At 54.1% G+C, this 17709-nt stretch overlaps 2 protein-coding genes across 5 annotated transcripts; one reads left to right on the top strand and one right to left on the bottom strand.

Annotated features, from left to right (window-relative positions):
• Positions 69-1212, top strand: LOC102190454 (cytochrome c oxidase assembly factor 3 homolog, mitochondrial). The gene is made up of 2 exons (XM_005693864.3): positions 69-332; positions 668-1212. Exons 1-2 carry the CDS (start codon positions 119-121, stop codon positions 772-774), a joined length of 321 nt encoding a protein of 106 aa, XP_005693921.2. The 5' UTR covers positions 69-118; the 3' UTR covers positions 775-1212.
• On the bottom strand, positions 2008-17439 carry WNK4 (WNK lysine deficient protein kinase 4). 4 transcript variants are annotated; one of them, XM_018065145.1, is made up of 19 exons: positions 16909-17439; positions 16080-16518; positions 14462-14634; positions 13438-13658; positions 12916-13073; positions 12301-12389; positions 11993-12209; positions 10050-10314; positions 9706-9827; positions 9423-9481; positions 9228-9345; positions 8841-8957; positions 4984-5121; positions 4364-4418; positions 3681-4267; positions 3523-3583; positions 3006-3414; positions 2718-2917; positions 2008-2361 (listed from the first exon to the last, which is right to left on the bottom strand). In XM_018065145.1, the coding sequence occupies exons 2-19, from the start codon at positions 16410-16412 to the stop codon at positions 2243-2245; spliced, it is 3441 nt and encodes a 1146-aa protein (XP_017920634.1). In that variant the 5' UTR covers positions 16413-16518; positions 16909-17439; the 3' UTR covers positions 2008-2242. The 4 variants fall into 4 exon arrangements, with proteins under 4 accessions (XP_017920634.1, XP_017920632.1, XP_017920630.1 ...); XM_018065143.1 differs by lacking the exon at positions 16909-17439 and adding an exon at positions 2448-2545 and having other exon boundaries at positions 16080-16807; XM_018065141.1 differs by lacking the exon at positions 16909-17439 and having other exon boundaries at positions 16080-16807.

The following is a 17709-nucleotide window of genomic DNA, read 5'->3' as shown; positions in this document are numbered from 1 at the left end:
CCGCACTCTTTGCGAACAGAAAGGCGGACTACAGCTCCCAGGGTTCCCTTCAGGGGCCGAGGACTGCTATTCCCAGCAAGCCCCACGCCCCGGGAACGGCGAAGGGCAGAGCGGCAACATGGCGGCACCCGGAGCTGGAGACCCAGTCGAAGGCAAAAGCGGAAAGGCCCCCCTGGCTCAGCGCATCGACCCGACGCGGGAGAAGCTGACTCCTGCACAACTACAATTCATGCGTCAGGCGCAGCTCGCCCAGTGGCAGAAGACGCTGCCACAACGGCGGACCCGGAACATCGTGACTGGCCTGGGCATTGGGGCCCTGGTATTAGCAATTTGTATCCATCTGGACTACAGACTAGGGAAGACCGTATGGGGGGCAGGGGAAGGGCAGCAAAGGCGTCTAGGAGGGCAGTGCGGGGGGTGGTAGAAAGAACCGGAGCTATGAAAACCTTGGCTACTTCTAACGCCGAGCCAAGAATTTAAGTGTACTTTGTCATTTTAAAGGTGCTCTGTTAATATAATTTATTAATGATAACGGAGTCGGGGTCAGGGCTCAGAGGAGCAGAGGGCAGAAGGTGATTGGGGAGGATGAGATAAAAAAAGTGGTGGAGCAAATCTGAGCAAAGGGAATGTGCATATTCCCCGTGGTTTCCTGAACCCACCTCCCCAGATGGTTACACCTTCTACTCGGTGTCCCAGGAGCGTTTCCTGGATGAGCTGGAAGATGAGGCCAAAGCTGCTAGAGCCCGAGCTCTGGAAAGGGCATCAGGACACTGATCCAGATGGGCATGGTGCATCTCTAACCTGCTGGATTCCCTTCACATGATGGATGATGCTCCATGATCCTGTAGAAATTGAAGCCTGCGTTGCTGGCCTTCTTACTAACTTTGGACCATGATAGGGGTTTAAGTAGCCGCTTTGTGCATCTGGCCATTGTCAAGGGAACAACGCCCACCTAATATTGATTCTGTGTGCCCACTGACCCCTTTTCCTAGTTGTTTCCTTGTTTGAAGTATCCACCTTGGTTTTTCCCAAGCTTTGACTTCATGGTTTAATCCTCTTAAACTCCCCTGGGGGCTGGTTTGGAGGGTGGAGGACAAGAGGTGGGCTATTATGAGGGTGGGTGTGGCAGCTCTGTGCAGTGTTGGAGCCTAAAGTGGGAAAGATGGGGTCAGGTTGAAAATAATAAACGGAATCATTTCTCTCCAAGTCCAATGAGTGTGTTGGGGCTGACACTTCATGTTGAAGCACTTCACAGGCAGCAGCTGCAGCAGTGATATTGCCCCAGGGAGCCGTAAATGTTTAACTAGAATTACTTTTTTCCATGAGATCTTTCCACCTGATTTAAGGGAGAGATTGTGGTGGGTCACTGGGCTGTTTTGAGACTGAACCAGCTCTTGGGGGCAGGAAGCAGGTGGGGAGGAAGGTCACCCTTCTGTCCTCAACCCCACACTACTCTCAACTTTACTGCTTTTTCCCTTCTCCAGAGGTGAAGGAAGGATGGACAAGCAGCTTTCATTAACTTCCACTGGGGCCTGCTTCTGCAGGCCTAAGGTGGAGTCTGGGTGGAATCTTAGCTTGGTCAGGTGGATTATTGACCTTGCAGTTTCTTCATGAACTGCTGGCAGGAAGCCCAAAGGCTGGGTTCCACCCCTGCCTCCCATTGTGAAAGGGAAATTCCTTCTAAATCCTCCCTTGCCTTACCCTACTACAAAGCTTGTTTGACTGCTGGTTCTTCATTGCTACTCTAGTTGGGTTTTCTCTAGTTGCAGCAAGCAGGTGCGTGGGCTTCTTATTGCAGTGGCTTCTCTCTGCACAGCACAAGCTCTAGGGCGTGCAGGCTCAGTGGTTGTGGTACATGGGCTTAGTTGCCCTGTGGCATGTGGAATCTTCTCTGACTAGGAATGGAACCCATGTCCCCTGCATTGAGAGGTGGGTCCTTAACCACCAGGGAAGTTCCCCCACAGAGCTTTGCCGGGTTTCTAAGATCCATACAGATTCACCAGGATCTAGGTTCCAGAATTTTTATTGGCTGCTACTAATTTTCCCTCCTCCTGCCCATCTGGGAGTGTGCCTTCTAGAGTCATCTAGACTCGGGTGGGACTGTTTAGTGGTTCTCTCTCAGCTGGGGAGGTGGCAAGGATGAGGATTTACAGAACGTACACCTTCTGCACACATCAAACAGTTCCCACACGTTTGGCTCTTCCTTCTAAGGGAGCAGCACTGTCCACGCCCGTCCGGCCTCCTACTCCCTCAGTGCTGAGGTCTTCCTTGCAGAGTTGAGTTGGTCAGCAGATTCTAAGGGCACAAGCTCCATGGTGGGCTCAGGTGTGGGTGAGACACATGGCTTCTGTTCATAATTCACTGGAGGAAAAAGAAGTACTAAGGAACCTCCAGAGCTGGAGGAGTTACCATTCCCTGGGCTCTCCCTCCCTTGGGCCCGCCCTCACCATCCTGCCAACATCCCCGGCGAATGTCACCCCCTTGCTTGCCCGCTGCTCCTGGGAGCCGGTGCTGCTGCCACTGAGGGAGTTCCTTCGCATGATGCCTGGGTGCAGGATGGGGAGGGGAGGGAGAGCACTGAATGAGGGAAGGGGCCACAGGGAAAAGTGGGGGGCTAGTCCCCCCACAGCAAGGGGCAGACCCCCAGGGCCTGAAAGACAGTCAGATCACTAGGGAGGGGACTCTGGAACGATGGGAGCTGGTGACTTCTGTCTCACCCGGGCCCAGGGGCTCAGAACGCTGCAGGCTGTTGCGCCGTGAGGTGGGGAAGCTGCCCTTGGAGAGGCGGCGCTGGCGGCTGGACAGCATAGCAGCGGGGGCCAGGATCCCTGGCGGGGGCTGCTTCCCAAGCCTGCTGTACAAGTCCTCGATTTCCTGTTTCTGTAGTGTCTGTAGTGCCTCCACCTCTGACAAGTGCCTGAGGACACACCAGGGTCATGAGAGGGCTGGCCCAACACTTGGCTCTAGCAAGTCCACTTCCTGACCACCATTCTCCCCAGACTCACTTCTGCCGAAGATTCTGCAGCTCAGCCCAGAATTCCTCATCCTCCCCACTGCTCTCTGACTCCTCACTGCTCAGACACAGGCTGCTATAGGAGTAACTCATCCACACTGGGCTGGGATGGATCAGGGGTGGAGGGCTGCCCCCTACTTGGGGTTCCTGCCCATCGTCCCCTTCCTCTTCAGCTCCAGCCCCTAGGCCCTCGGCTGCACGGTCACTTTCAGCCAGAGCCTCCCTGGCCTCTGGCCTGGCTCCAGCACTGTCCTCCGTGTCCGAGCTCTCCGAGGTCAGCTGAGGGGTTGGAGGCTTCGGGGAGCCAGAGGGAGTTGGGGATACCAGCTGCAGGGGAAGAGGCTCAGCTGGCTCCTTGGATGAAGTCACTTGGAAGCGCCCAACAAGCTGAGGCTTTCCCTCTGTAGCAAGACAAAGAAGGCATCGTGGAAGAAGGAACAGAAATCACTGGTAGGAAATAAAGTCACTGAGAATGATGGGCAGGGAGGGTCAGTAGTCAAAGATCTCACCTTCTGAGATGGGTGCCAATCTGGCTTCACCTGGGAGTGGCCAACCAATATTCGGAGAAGCCTATAAAGTGTGGGTCTGTGAGTAGAGAAATGATCCAGAATGAAGGCCACCCACCCCTCTTCCGCCGCCCAATCATCCCTCTTGGTTTCCTGCTCACCTCACCCTCCATCTCAGCTGTCAGAGAGAAAGTCTGCTCCTGGCCACAAGGAGTACAGGGAGTAGGAGGGGGCAGGCTAGGGAGAGGACCAGGAGGAGCTGGAGGAGACTGGGACAGGAGCCCAGGGGATGGGGACAGCAGGGACTGAGCCACGGTCATCACAGCCAGAGAGAAGGCACTTGCCAGAGAGAGGAGAGGGGCTGCGGTGGTGGAGGGGAGGGGACAAGCAGAGGGGCAGGGGGCAAAGGAGGGAGGAGCGAGAGGGACCTGGAAACAATCGGGGAGGAGAGAACTCTGTGGAAACTGAGCAGATGGGACTGGAAACTGCGGTGCACTGGGGGAGAGTGGAAGTGGGCAGCTTGGGGGGTGTGGAGAGAGATTTGAGGAGGCCTGAGGAGAAACTGGGGAGAATGAGTAGGGGTTGAGATGACATGGGGGAGAAGTGACGGGAAGGATGGGACTTGGGAAAACAGGGGTTCCAGGAGAAAAGGAGTTTCCAGGAGACAAGGGGGTTCCAGGAGAAGATGTGGAGGCGGAGGAAGCTGCCCAGCATCTCTGCTCCAGGGAGGTGCTGCTCTGGAGCTCTGCTGGGGAGGGAGGGAGGGGAGGTTGAGATTCCAGTCCTCCATTTCCATGGAGCAACCCCAAGGGTGGGATGAGTAGGGACAGAATGCAGTACATACCCCTGGATGGGTCTGAGGGGGACCCCGGGAGAGCAGGCAGTGGTGCTGGCTCCTCCTGAGAGAGAGAAATGTCACAGTGGGAAGAGCTGAGTCTTAGATGGAAAGTTTCAGGCTGGGCTTCTTAAGCCAAGACTCATGAGCTTCTATGAGTCCACAGATGAGTTTCAAGGGATTCAAAAGTGTTTTCAAGAAATATTTAGTGGTAAAGGGGCATGACACCTGCAACTTACTTAAATGCTTCCAAAAAAAGAATGCATGTACACACACGTGGATGGGGAGAGAGGAAGGGAAAAGGCTAAAGCTCATGTAACAAAACACTACTAGCAAATCTAGACAGAGCACCCAGGAGTTCTTTGTACAACTATTGGAACTTCTCTGCAGGTCTGAAATTATGTCAAAATACTGAGTTAAAAGTATGCACTGAAAAAAAAAATTATGCACTGAACACATTTTTCTGGAACAAGAGTCCATGGCTTTCATCAGACTCTCAAATTGGGGAAGAGCCATTGTTTTGGAATCCTAGAGATGAAGACAAGTTAGATCCAAGGGGACTGGTGGAAAAAAGTAATGAAGCCTGTAGCAGAGCCACATCCCGCTGGAGGTGCCCACAGGGGTCTGACCTGGGGACTCAGAGGGTCTTCAGCAGCCTCCACAGGGCCAGTATCTCTCTTCAACAGGGTCTCCACTCGCTGGATAATCTCCCGAATCCGGTTCAGGAATCCAGCTCGCTCCGAGGGCAGAATGAACTCATTATACACCTGGTGAGAATCAGTAGGAAGAGAAAGGGGAGCTCGGTTAATTCCACTTGTCCGTTTCTTTAAAAAACCAACCCTTCACCCCACTGTTTCTTCTCATCAATCTAAAACAAGGATTTAGTAAGCATCAGCTGTGTGCCATGCACTGTGTGGTTCTAAGGAGAAATACAACTTAGAGGAAAGGAGCTAACCTTCATAGCATGCGTGTTTATAACAGATCTTTACATATCTTATCACATTTGACATCAACAACAGCTTACTGTGGTCTACATGAACACCCCTACTTTAGAGTTATGCTAACCAATGCTCAACGAGGTGCAGTTCAGTTTTCCCAAGATTACAGGATTTGCACCCAGAACTTTCTAAAGCCAAAACCTGAGTTATATTTCCACTGACGCCTCACCTGCTTTTGGACACAACTCCTGCTCTCATACAGCTTGTAAAATGTGCCACACAGATCCACATATACACAGCTCCACAGAGTTAAGTAAAAATAAGGCAATATGTAATAAATGTAACATTCAGGTACACAAACACTTACTGAGTGTTTTATGCACCAGGCATAGGCTAGATTCTTTGAGGGAACAAGGAAGCAGAAAACACTGTCCTGGTCTCAAAGAAGCCCAAAATCTTAGTGGAAGAGACACACACATATATAACTCAATAGACTCCAAGTCAGCCCAAGGCAGGTAAGGCATTTATGATTGAGGTACAGATAAAAGTGCTATTCCCGGAGGGGGAAAGGGAGAGCCGCTGTTTAATGGGTAGAGATTCAGATTGGCAAGATAAAACAGTTCCAGAGACCTATTGCCCAACAATATGAATATACTTTACACTACTGACCTGTACACTTCAGGATGGTTAAAATGACACACGTTATGTTATGTGTTTTTCACCATGATTTTTAAAAATGCCTTTCTAGGACTTCCCTGGTGGTCCAGTGGTTAAGACTCTGTGCTCCCAAAGCAGGGGGCCTGGGTTCAATCCCTGGTGGGGGAAGATCCCACCTGCCACATGGCTTGGCCAAAAATAAATAAATAAGTAGAAATAAATAAAACACCATTCCAAAAAGAAAGCAGTTCATAACACTTCAGGAGACAGTGGGGAGCTGAGATGGCTCTAGAACTGAGCCTTGAAGGATGACTAAGAAAAGCAACCCTTTATTGAGGACCTACCACATGTGGACATTTCCCATACTTTTATCATTTCACTTCTCATACATGCTACATCATTTCTCATATATTACATCAGAAAAGTGAGAAGTGTTAGTCACTCAGCTGCATCCCAACTCTTTGCTATCCAATGGACTGTAGCCCTCCAGGCTCCTCTGTCCATGGAATTCTCCAGGCAAGAATACTGGAGTGGTTGCCATTTGCTTCTCCAGGGGATCTTCCTGACTCAGGGATCAAAGGTGGGTCTCCCGCACTGCAGGCAGATTGTTTACGGTCTGAGCCACCAGGGAAGCCCATCAGAACATCTTTGCAAAATAAGTAATATCCCCTCCATTTTACTGATGAAGTTCAGAGAGGTTAAGAAACTTGCCCAAGTTTGCCAAATTAGTAGCTAACAGAGCTGAAGTTGGAACTCGGGTCTTATGTGAACCTCCATCCTTTCCTCTGTTCTGCAGTGTTCTGAGGCAGCAAAGGGCACATTCACAAAATAGCGAAGACTGAAGTACAGCTGAGAGTGCTGTGAATTTTAAAGGTCATGCTCCAGCATTTGGACCTTACTCTGTAACCTCAGGTAGCCACTACCGATTTGGGGGCAAAAAAGCAAATTTAAAGTCTTGAGAGAATCCTTGAGAGAGGAAGGGAGGGTGGGCTAGTAAGGAAAGAAAAGAAGGCAATGGATCCTGGGTTCAGGGACAAGGTCCCTCTGGTTGTGTGGGATCTGAATTGGGCTTGAAAGCCCATAGAGAAAGCTCCCAGGGAGAAAGACCCCTGAAAAGATGGAAGCAGAAGCTGAAAAGGCAAGTAGGCCTCTTCAGAGGACCATTCAGAAACCAGTGTGGCTGGATGAAAGATTCTTGAAGGGCTGAGTGGCTTGACAGAAGTTGATAAACCTGCATGCCAGGTGCTGTTTTGTCTCTTTTCTGGACACAAGCTGAATGACATGATGGAGAGGAAGATTTAGAGGGAGTTCCCGAAGTCTGACGTTTATTCCATTCCCTTCCCTCCTGCATCCCAGAGGCTGGCAGCCACCGCCCCCACTCCACTGAAACTGGTCTCCCACAAAGACCTCCTCCTGACAAAAGCCAGTGTGGTCTTGCCTCAGGCCTCACCCTATGCCTCCTCGAAGCAATCTCCTTCCTCAGTTTTTACTAAAATATTCCAGAGTTCCTTCTATGTCTCGGGTTCCTATTCTATCCTTTGATAACCTATCCCTGCTCCCCGTTCCACAACTGGGGGTATCTACTAAGATACTCCTCTACACCTCTGGCTTTGCAGGCCCATCTTCTCTCGTGCTCAACTCTGTGCTGAGACTCCCAGATCCACTCCTCCCAGTCCTGCCTGACCCATACTCTGCTTACTTATGGAGGATCTTATCTTTCCTGCCCCTCTGTCATTCAAGCTCACTCATCATGATACCCCCTCCAAAAAACAAAGCCATACTCTCATTTTAAAACTTAACTCCTTTGATGGCCTATTCCTATGAGTTCCTCCAAGCTACAGGTCACCCTTGATATCCCTTGCCCTAACTCCCTCTCATGTCAACTCATCAAGTATTTACTGACCATCTTCTATGGACACTGTACTATGTCTATCAATTACTGGATGACACAGTAGGTTATTTTTCCCAAAATAACCCCCAGATTCACCCCTCTTCTCCCTCTCCATAATCCATTCTCTCCTTGGACCACATCTGGCTTCTTGCGTCCATCTTCCAACTGGATACCCTACCCATAGCCCTCTCCCACATCCCACAACAGAACAGTCTTCTTAAAACCTGTTCTCATGGTGTTATGCTCTTAACTCTTAAGACTCCATTACACATTACATGCTCACATTACATGCTTAAGCCCACATTACATGCCCAACCTCACTTCTACCAAACTTATTTTAAATTGAAGTATAGTTGATTTACAATGTTAAGTCTGCTGTATAGCAAAGTGATTAATATATATACATTCTTTCTTAATATTCTTTTCCATTATGATTTACTATCTAGGATACGGAATATAGTTCTCTGCTTTACAGCAGGATCTTATTGCTTCCAAGAGGAACCCTTAATTCCAGTGACAAAGGTCTCCTCAAGAAGCCCTCCCAGCACTATACTTCAAGTCACTCCCTGTTCCCATGCCTCTCCTTTGCCATACCACCACTAGACACGCCCTTTCCACTCTTCACTGCCATTCTGACCCATCTGTCAAGACCTGGCATGAGTCCTTCCTCTTGCGCTGCTGATCCTTCCCCTACAGCCCATCCTTTCCTTATAGCCACAGCATCACGTGTCTAGTGTACACTTCACTGCAGCACTTGCGGATATCTTGTGTTAGTCTCAAATTGCTCCAGCTGAGGATCCAAACCTCCCTAGATAAACAGAAATCTCCTCCCAGACAAGGGCAGATAAGTCTTCAGTGTCACTGCACGGAGGGCCTGCCAGCTTTGAAACCCTTGTCATTGGATTGTGGGGGTTGAAGGTAGGGCAGTTCAGCACCCGGGGACATCAGAAGGGAGACTCTTGTCTCAGATCTATAGAATGTGCTCTCATCTCTCCCTCACCATGGCAGCTGCGATCTCTTCTGGGCTGTCCCCATCCAGATCAAATCGGAAGGTCACCATCTTGCTGTTGTGCGTCTGCAGCTGGCATTCAACCACTCTGTCGTTCTGGTCTGAGACCTTCAGAGTCAAAGTCAGCAGAGGGGAGGAGGTCAAGCTCTGTCTTCATTAAGTGTCCCTACCCCTCTCCACCCAAGTCACAGTGGCCAGATTGGAACTGGAGAGAAGCAGATTCTGCCCCTAAAGTCTCGTATTGAAAACATGACTGGCGGCCTCTTGGGTACCAGTAACACAATGCTTCTCACCTTTTCTGGCTGACCGCACCCCCGTCCCTGACAGTTCCATCCAGGCCCTGAAGGTTATTCCCAAACTCCTGTGCCCCTTCCTTACACTTGTGACCCGAAGCCGGGATCGGGGTCTACGCCGGAGGTTTTTCCCTGGGGGTCTCCTCATCCGTTCCATCCCTTCTCCCACATCACTAAGGCCTGACGCTGCATCTGAGGCATAGCTGGAAAAGGGAAAAGACACTGGACCCCAGAGCTCCGTATAGCTCACCTTGAAGCGCCCACTCAGACCAGAACTTACCTCTCTCCAGGGGAAAAGTCATTGCCGGGGCCAGAACGTGGAATGGATAGAGCAAAAGCCTGAAACAGAATATAGGTTCATGAGGTCAGGGGAGAATAACTGTTGGGTTCCAAGAAGACGATATCAAGGGTGCTGGGGTACTAGGCAGAGGGAATAAAGATGAGGACAAAAGTGGTGGATTTCCAAGGACATGGGGCCAGGTCACGGCGTTGAGTTTTACAGGATGAGAGCTAGGTCATGGGCTTGGAATAGCTGGGAGCCCCCCCATGTGACCCCCTCTCACCGCGGGCAGGCGGAGATGGGACTCAGCGGGGCTGGATGGCACCCCGCTAGGGGGCTGAAGGGCAGGGTCTGAGGCATCCAGGAAGCCGGAGGAGCTGAGGTAGCCATCAGTCTCGCAATCCGCTGGTGGGGGAGGGAGGGGATCAAAAAAGGGGAAATAAAGGGGGGTGATGGCTGAGCAGGGGACTGCCTGAGCAAGGAGGGGGCCTGGGGCTGTGGGAGAGTTCTTTCCCAGAAGGAGCCCTGGCTAGATGTGGAAGGCTGGGTAAGTGACAATGCTGTTGGGTTGAACTTCTGGGTAGGGGGGCAGAGGTCAAGGGTTCTGGGATATCAGAGGTGACTTACAGGTGGTAGATGAATAGCTGGCATGGCGGAAGAGGAAGGGCTGGTGCTGGTCTGCCTCTGGCTCCTCAGGCTCAGGAGGGAAGGCACTGGAGGGACCAGGAGTCATGGGGACAGCTGCTGGTGGGAGTCTCGGCGCTGGGGGGAGGGCCTCCAACTCCCTAGCTTTGCGCAGCTTCTCACGCTTTCGCTGGATGGCAGCAACCCGTTCACGCACTGCACGAGCCACTGGCTGGTAATCCGCTTCACACACTAAGCCCAGGGCCACCTGGAGTTGGAAGGGTGAGGAATGCAGTTTGAGGTGAGATTCACCATCCCTCAACAAAGCCCCATCAGGACACCTTCTTGAGGCCTCGAGGATGTACAAGAAAAGGAACATATATTGATTACGCACTGTGTCCACAACTGGCATTTTTTAAAAAGTCATTTATTTACTTGACTGTGCTGGATCTTTGCTGTGGCAGGTAAGATCTTCAGTTGCAGCATGTGGAATCTAGTTCCCTGACCAGGGATCAAACCTGGACTCCCTGCATTGGGAACATGGAGTCCTAGCCACTGGACCAGAGAAATCCAACTGGCAACTCTTTACCATATCATCATTAAATCCTTCCAGCAACCTTCTGAGATAGGTCTTATCAACTCTATTTTAGAAATAAGTAAAGTAAGTGACCAGTTCAAGGTTATACTCTAAGTCAATTGCTCTGGGGGGATGGTGGAGAAAAATACCTGTAGATATTTTTAGTTGTCACAATTTGGGGGGTGATCCCACTGGGATCCTCTAAGTTGATGCCAGGGATTCTTCTCAACAACCTACAACAGTATGGCACAGTCTCCTGAACAATGATGTCACTAGTGTTAAAGTCAAGAACCTCTGTATGTAATGGACCAGGTCCCAATCTCAGGTCAGGTTTGAGCTGGGCTACAGAGACTGACTCCTATGTCTTATTTCAAATACATTCTTAGGTTCTTGACCGAGATCCACCAACAGATGATTCCCACATTTTCGATTGCATTTTCCCATTAAGAATATCATACTCTTTCCCTTCCCACCTCAGACCACCCCCACATCTTCTGCCTCTCATATATGCCTCTCCTGGTCCACCAGCTTCTATTCATTATCCTTATCCATTTCAATAACAAGCTTCACTGGGCAGGTAAAGGTGGGGCAGGATGAACTGACTCAAAATCTGAACAACCTGAGTCAGTTGTGCCACTTTCTTGCTTGGGACCTGGTACAAGATATTCAGCTTCTTTGAGCTTTCATTTCCTCAGCAGTAAATCAGATAAAATCACTCTATGCACGGTTGGTAACAACCATCAGATGCACATGAAAGGGCTCTAAGATGTGGGTGGTTAACTGAGTTCCCATCACGTGCTAAGCACTGTCAGGGGCAGAAGGGTCAATACACACAGTCTCTGCCCTCAAGACCTTGTAGTCTTGTGGAGGAGAAAGATGGGAATGTATCCTGGTATAAAACAAGACTGATGAGGACCCATTCAGTAATGGAGGGCCTGATGAAATGGAAAGAAGCATTTAAGTCTAGAGCAGACAGGCTTTCTCAGATGCACGGTTCCGAACATGAAGCAAGATCAAGAAAAAGATGGAGTCGGGGAAACAAGAAAGGGAAAAATAGATAACACGGAGAGAGGACAATTCGGAAAAGCCGGATCAGAAGGAAGTTAAAACAGGAAGGTTGAGGGACCCAGGGCTGGCAAAGGAAATCTTTGACTTGACTTGCGGAGAACACTAGGTGTGCCCGCAGGTGCGTTAAGGCGAGGGCAGCAGGGAGACACTCGTAGGAAACTCGGAGAGGACTTCGTTGAGCCCACCACCCAGACAACCCACCACCCAAACATCGCACCCACAAGGCACTGGCCTCTCCGGTTGAGGTCCACACGCCCCTCACACGCCTAGTTACGCGGCAGGCATGCTGTCCTCCGCTCACCATCTCCTGAGCCACCTCCTCGGCCGCGTCCCGGCCCAGCTGGAACAAGAACTCGATGGCCTGGTTGTCCCGTGGGCGCCCCCCTCGCCGCGCGTCCTCCATGCGCAGCCAGAGCTTGAGGTCCGGCTTCTCTCCGTCGTCCTCCTCCGCCAACTCCACGTGGACGCCGCGCTCCTCGCGGAAGAAGGCGTGAGCCAGAAGGTCGTGGATGGTGAACCTGAGGGCGGTGCCAACCTGAGCAGAGCCCCACCGCCGCCCGCTCCCCCCGCCATTACCCCACCCCCGTCCGCCCTGCCCCCTCCACCCACCTCTCATTCTTATCCGTGCGGATGCAGCCTTCAATGATCTCCTTTACTTCGGGCATCTTCACCTTGTAGAAGCTGTTGGGTTTCGTGCCCTGGGGAATGAAGTTGCATGAGGCCTCCGGCTCTCTGTGCCCCAGCTCTCTGCTGACCTCCCCCTCCCACCCCGCCCCAGCCCGGGGCGGCAGCGCTTGCAGTTGCCAAAGCACCGGGTACGCGCTTAGAAGTTGTGATTTCAAATCCCAGTCCCCCCGCCCCGACCCCACCACCCCCACACACACGTATCGACAGTGCGACCTTGAACCAGGCTCTCGCTGAGCCGGTGTCCTCATTTATAAAATGCAGGGCAGAACATTTGCCCTGCTCACCCCGCGGGGCAGGGAACAGGATCGGATGAGAGATTGGATTTGAATCATCTGTAATCTCTAGGGAGCGCTACACACGTCGTTATTCTAAACAGCTTGTATTGGAGGGGCCGTGAGTGCATCCAGTAACCTTCAGTGTTCACCGGCGCGTCTTTGTGTCTACCTCGTTTTCATTAAGGGAAAGGGCATTGACCGCGGGGTGGCCGGGGCAGCCAAATGGAAGGGGGGACTTGTGATTCCCTCTCCTCCCTCTCACCGAGGTGACCTTGCGGTAGATTTGAGCAGCATTCTGGCACTCTGAGTAGGGGTACTCCGAGGTCGCCATCTCCAGCATGCACATGCCAAACGCGTACACGTCCACGGCCTCGTCGTACTTTTCCTCGTACATCTCTGGGGCCATGAACTCCGGGGTCCCTGCAGGATCCACAGCAGACGTTAGTGCCTCCTTTCTGGCTTCGTCCCTCTCCTTGAAAGTACAAGTGGGGGTGGGGGCAACCCCGCGAATTCTGGAATGCAAGAGACCCATCCCTTCCCGTCGTGTGTGTGTGTGTGTGTGTGTGTGTGTGTGTTTGTGTGTATGTTGGGTGGGGGGGGGGTTGTGGGGAAGAGGACACGCTACAAGTCTCCTCATCTTCTCCGTGGTCTTCTAACTCCGTGGAGGGGTGCTAACTCTGACCCCCTTCTAAATCTACTAGGGGGAGGGGGTCCCCAGGCTCTCTCCAGACAGGGGAAGGGGAGGGAGGGTAGGAATGACAAGGATCCTCCTGGAGGGACGCACCGATGACGCTCTTGGCGAAGGAGGCGCGCTTGAGCGTGGCCAGGCCCAGGTCTCCGATCTTAACGGAGCCCGTAGGGCCGGTGATAAAGACGTTGTCACACTTGAGATCTCGGTGCAGGATAGGGGGTACTCGGGAGTGTAGGAAATGCAGCCCCCGCAGGATTTGGCGGCTCCAGCGCTGAAGGACTCGTGGTTTCATCTCGCGGAACCGCCTCAGGTATCTAGGGGAGGGCGCACAGCTAGGGTCAGAGAGAGGGACACAGAGGATGGGGAGGGAGCCCACCACTGGGAGGTTCCCCTCCCCGTAGCCCCACCCACTCCCGCCCACGCATCTGCCGCTAGCTTCTAGCACAGATCCGCGCCCGCCTCAGACAGAAAGGCAGTCAGGGGGTGTGGCAGGTAGACAGAAGGTTACAAAACGGGTAAATTCAAGATATGGCCGCCGCCAAGGTGCTCTGGAAGTGCGGAAGCGATGACTAGCTTGCCCGGGACGTGGGGGAGGGCTTCCTAGAGGAAATAACTTTTCTGTGGTGTCTTGAAGGATGAGTAGGAGTTCAAGGGTGAAAATGGGAAGAGATGAAGACCTTGCAGGCAGAAAGGAAGGCGTGCTTAAAGGCACGGAGACAACAAGTGACGGCACACAGGGTGGGAGGAGGTGCTGGGAATTTGGTTTGTCCGGAACGTAGGCTGGATCCTATAAGAACTTTGTGAGCAGTCGCTAGAAAGAATGGACTTTATCCGGAGGGCGGCGGGATAATTCAAAGGGGTTTTAAGGAGAGAAGTGATAAGACCAGATTCCGGCGCGCTGCAGGAAGATAGGCTAGCTTGCAGAGGAGATGGGTAGCACGGTGGAGGACTCTTTAGGGGGCACTGCAGGCCTCCAGACGCTCAAGAGGCGAGGATGATAGAGTGAGCCCGGAGTGGGACCTGCGTCTAGAGTCTGAGGAGGCCGGGCTCCTCCAGAAGCAGTGGCGACCTCCCACCACCAGTCCTCCCAACTACCACCAGCAGGCGCGGAGCTCACGTCTTGAGCGTGCCCGAGGTCATGAGTTCGGTGACCAGCACGATGCAAACCTGGCCCCTCAGTACTGACTTCCAGGAGTCGTAGAAGCGGACGATGTTGGGGTGCTGCAGCCCCTTGAGCATCTCCACCTCCTCTGAGAATCGCTGCCGCTCGGCTCGAGACAGTTTCCGAGTCTGTGGGGTAGGGGACGAGGGTCACGGTCACCTCGGCCCCAGTACCCCCACGAAGAGGGGGATGGGGACACACGCGGCGGGGCTTGGAGGAGCGGTGAGGGTAGGAGCCAACGGATGGGACTGAATGGGTGGGATCATTCGCCAACAGGATTGTAGACCCCGAGTTCCTGGTTTGACCCCTCTGGGCCGCTCCAAGGACACGCCCACTATGGGCCTGGGGCCGCCCCCTGGACCCCCTCCTGGACACAAGAGCTTTTATGCAGCCCGGTCCAGGAGCTCTGAACTCAATAGCGCCTTTGTAGCCGCCCAGGCCGGCCGTGGGGCGGGAAGGGACGCCCGGGGGCTGGCAGCGGGCAGGCAGCAAGCAGGCGGGCGGGCAGAAAATTGGGGCCGGCAAGGGGATTGGCCTCAGAAACTGGTAACTGCTAGATCCAGGGAGAAGGACTGCAGAGGGAGGTACAGACAAAGAGAGAAGGGATCCAGGACCAGGTGCCAGGAGGCCGCCCCCTGCCCCATAGCAGTCTTGCCTGCCCCCATCTCCTTCCTCCACCCCCTCCAAGCCCCAGTTTGGACGCTTCTCCTGGCCTGGCCTAGAGCCTGGGGTGTGGCACTGGCAGGCACAAGAGGCAAGCTCAGTGCCAGGGCTGGACGGGAGGACCCTTCCTCCAGGCTCTGTCCCCTCAGTCTGAATCCAAAGCTGCTAACTCAGACTTAACTGGGTTTCCCCGCTGTGGGAGGAAGGTCCTTCAAGCCAGCATACCCCTAAAGCCTATGGGGCTCCGTGCTTTTGGTCTGGGGAGAGGATAACTCAGGTAGGCAGTGGGATGAGGAGCAGGACTGGACTCAGGCCAGGGCTGGAGCTCCCTGTCTCCTCCTCCCCCAGCCATGGGGAAGTCCAAAAGTTTGTTCCAGAAGGGATGTGGGAAGGCCCTGTCCTGCTACAATACCCCTATATCTTCTGGAAGTGGAGAGGACCCTGTCCCAGCTCCTGGCCTCCATCATTCCAGCCTTCTAATCTGCAAAGATCCAGGGCAAGAAAAAAGGAGGATAAGGGTCACACTGAGGGTCTCAGGACTTAAGGGGAAGGGAGAGGAGGAGACAGTGGGTAACCACTTCAGGAAAGTGGTGAGCCACCCCTCAGGTCTGAGCTGGCTCCCTACCCAATTTCCCATCTTATTTTCTTTCCACCTCTCAGGGTTGAGATGGAGCCGGAAAAGTAAGAATGTCTTAAATCCATACGGGAGCTACCACACACCACCTGCCTCAGCTTATCCTTCTGCAGCCTGAAATCAGCCAGGTCCGTGGATCATCAGAGCAAGTGGGACAAGTGTCCGGACATTTGACTGGAAAAATACATCCCCCTTGCTGCTGTTCCCTGGGTCTCCCATCCCAAGACCTCCAAAGGTCCCATCCCATGGCGTCACCGAGGGGGCGCCCAGCCGCACCTGCAGCTCACACCAGGCCACCTCCACCGTGGTGTCGGTGTCCAGCCCTCGATACACCGTCTTGAACGAGCCACGTCCAATCTCGATGTCAAACTTGAGGTATCGGCCGTCCGGGGACGTTGCCACAGCCTGGGTCTCCGTGTCCTCTTTTTCCTCTTGCTCCCGCCGCCGCTCCCGGGCCGCCGCCGCCTCCGTGATCCTCGGCTGTTCCCGGGACCCCGACCCTCCTGTGGAGCCCATGGGCTCCAAACGCTCGGAGTCTGCAGGCTTCACAGGGGCGCCCGCGGTCCACGTGCCCTCAGGGGGCTCTTCGGAGCTGGGCGGCGGGCTCATCGCGGGGCCGGAACCAGCGGAGTCTGGCGGATCAGGGGGCTCTGGAACGGGTGAGGCTGACTGGGACCAAGACCTCAGCAGCCCCAAGTCGACTGAGCTGCGGCGGCTGAGACGGGAAGAGCGCGGCCGGGGCTCAGCCTTCCCGGAGAAGCGGCGCACCCGGCGGGGAGGGGGCCCGAGGCGGGGCGGCCCCGCCGCGGCAAGGGGCGGCGGGGGACGCAGGGGCAGGTCAGCCTCCGCCTGGGACATGGGGACTTCGGTCTCTGGGGCCGGGGGTGCCAGCATGAGGAAGGACCGGGCGCTGCAGGCGGTAAGCGGGGAGGCCTGACAGGACGACTGGCTGAGTGCGCAGTGCTCCTGCTGAGCTACTGGGGCCCCAGCCCCAGCTCGTCTGCCCCGCAGCTCCGCCCCCACCCCGCCCCCGCCCCGCCCTTACCCCCCAGAGCCGCCCCCTCGGAGCTGCCTGTGCAGTGGAACCCCTGGCGCAGCCCCTCACCTCGGCCACTGCCCCGCCCCCGGCCGCTGGCCCTCCTCCTCCTGGCCTCCCGGAGCACCCGCCCTGTCTCTTTCCGTAGCCGGAGCCCGGTGAGAGGCGGTGTGTCCTCGCGCACTAAGAGTGCGCAGACCTGTTTGGGGGAGCACGGTACTAGGACAGGGAGATGAAACGTGACCGCAGCTCCCCGACCCTAGAAAAGGGAGGTGGTGAGGAGGCTACCACCAGTCTGCACGCCCCAGATAAGGTAGCACCACCCCCTCCTAATCGTCCAGAATGGCCTCGGGCCGACAATACAGAGGTCAATGGAAAGATTTGGTTTTCTCCGAAGTCGCAGTCCCTCAGGGCTGCTCAGGGATGGGTGTGTGCACCCCAGAGCCCGCCCCTCCCCCAAACCAAGGACCGGGTCACCCATCCTCTCCATTCCCCACCTTAACCGCAGCCTGGCCCTGGCCAAAGTGCCTGTTTTTGCTCTGTGGGCTCTCCTTCTTCCCCTCCTCTGTTTGCCAAAGTTTCCAATAAACCAAAGTCCATATCCGGTTTACTCCCCCTCAGCTCCCCTCGGCCTCAACTACCTGACCCAGACCAGATGGATGGAGGGAGGGGCTTCAGCGTCTTCGAGGACTTCCACGGGGAGGTGGTGAGGGAGGGGAGCCATTAAGTTACTCCACTGCAGACATAGAAAGCCGTCTGTCCCCAGGCTGTGTTCCATTCGTACTCCTTCACACAGCCCACCCAGCAGATGTAAAACCGCAGGCTCACTGAGTCCACCAGTGCGGGAAGACCTCTCCCCTAAGGTAGATG

Source organism: Capra hircus, chromosome 19 (genome assembly GCF_001704415.2).
Source record: "Capra hircus breed San Clemente chromosome 19, ASM170441v1, whole genome shotgun sequence".
In the NCBI taxonomy this organism is placed as follows: domain Eukaryota; kingdom Metazoa; phylum Chordata; class Mammalia; order Artiodactyla; family Bovidae; genus Capra; species Capra hircus.
Note: the sequence above shows the minus strand (reverse complement) of the source record. Positions and strands in the feature narration are given on the sequence as shown.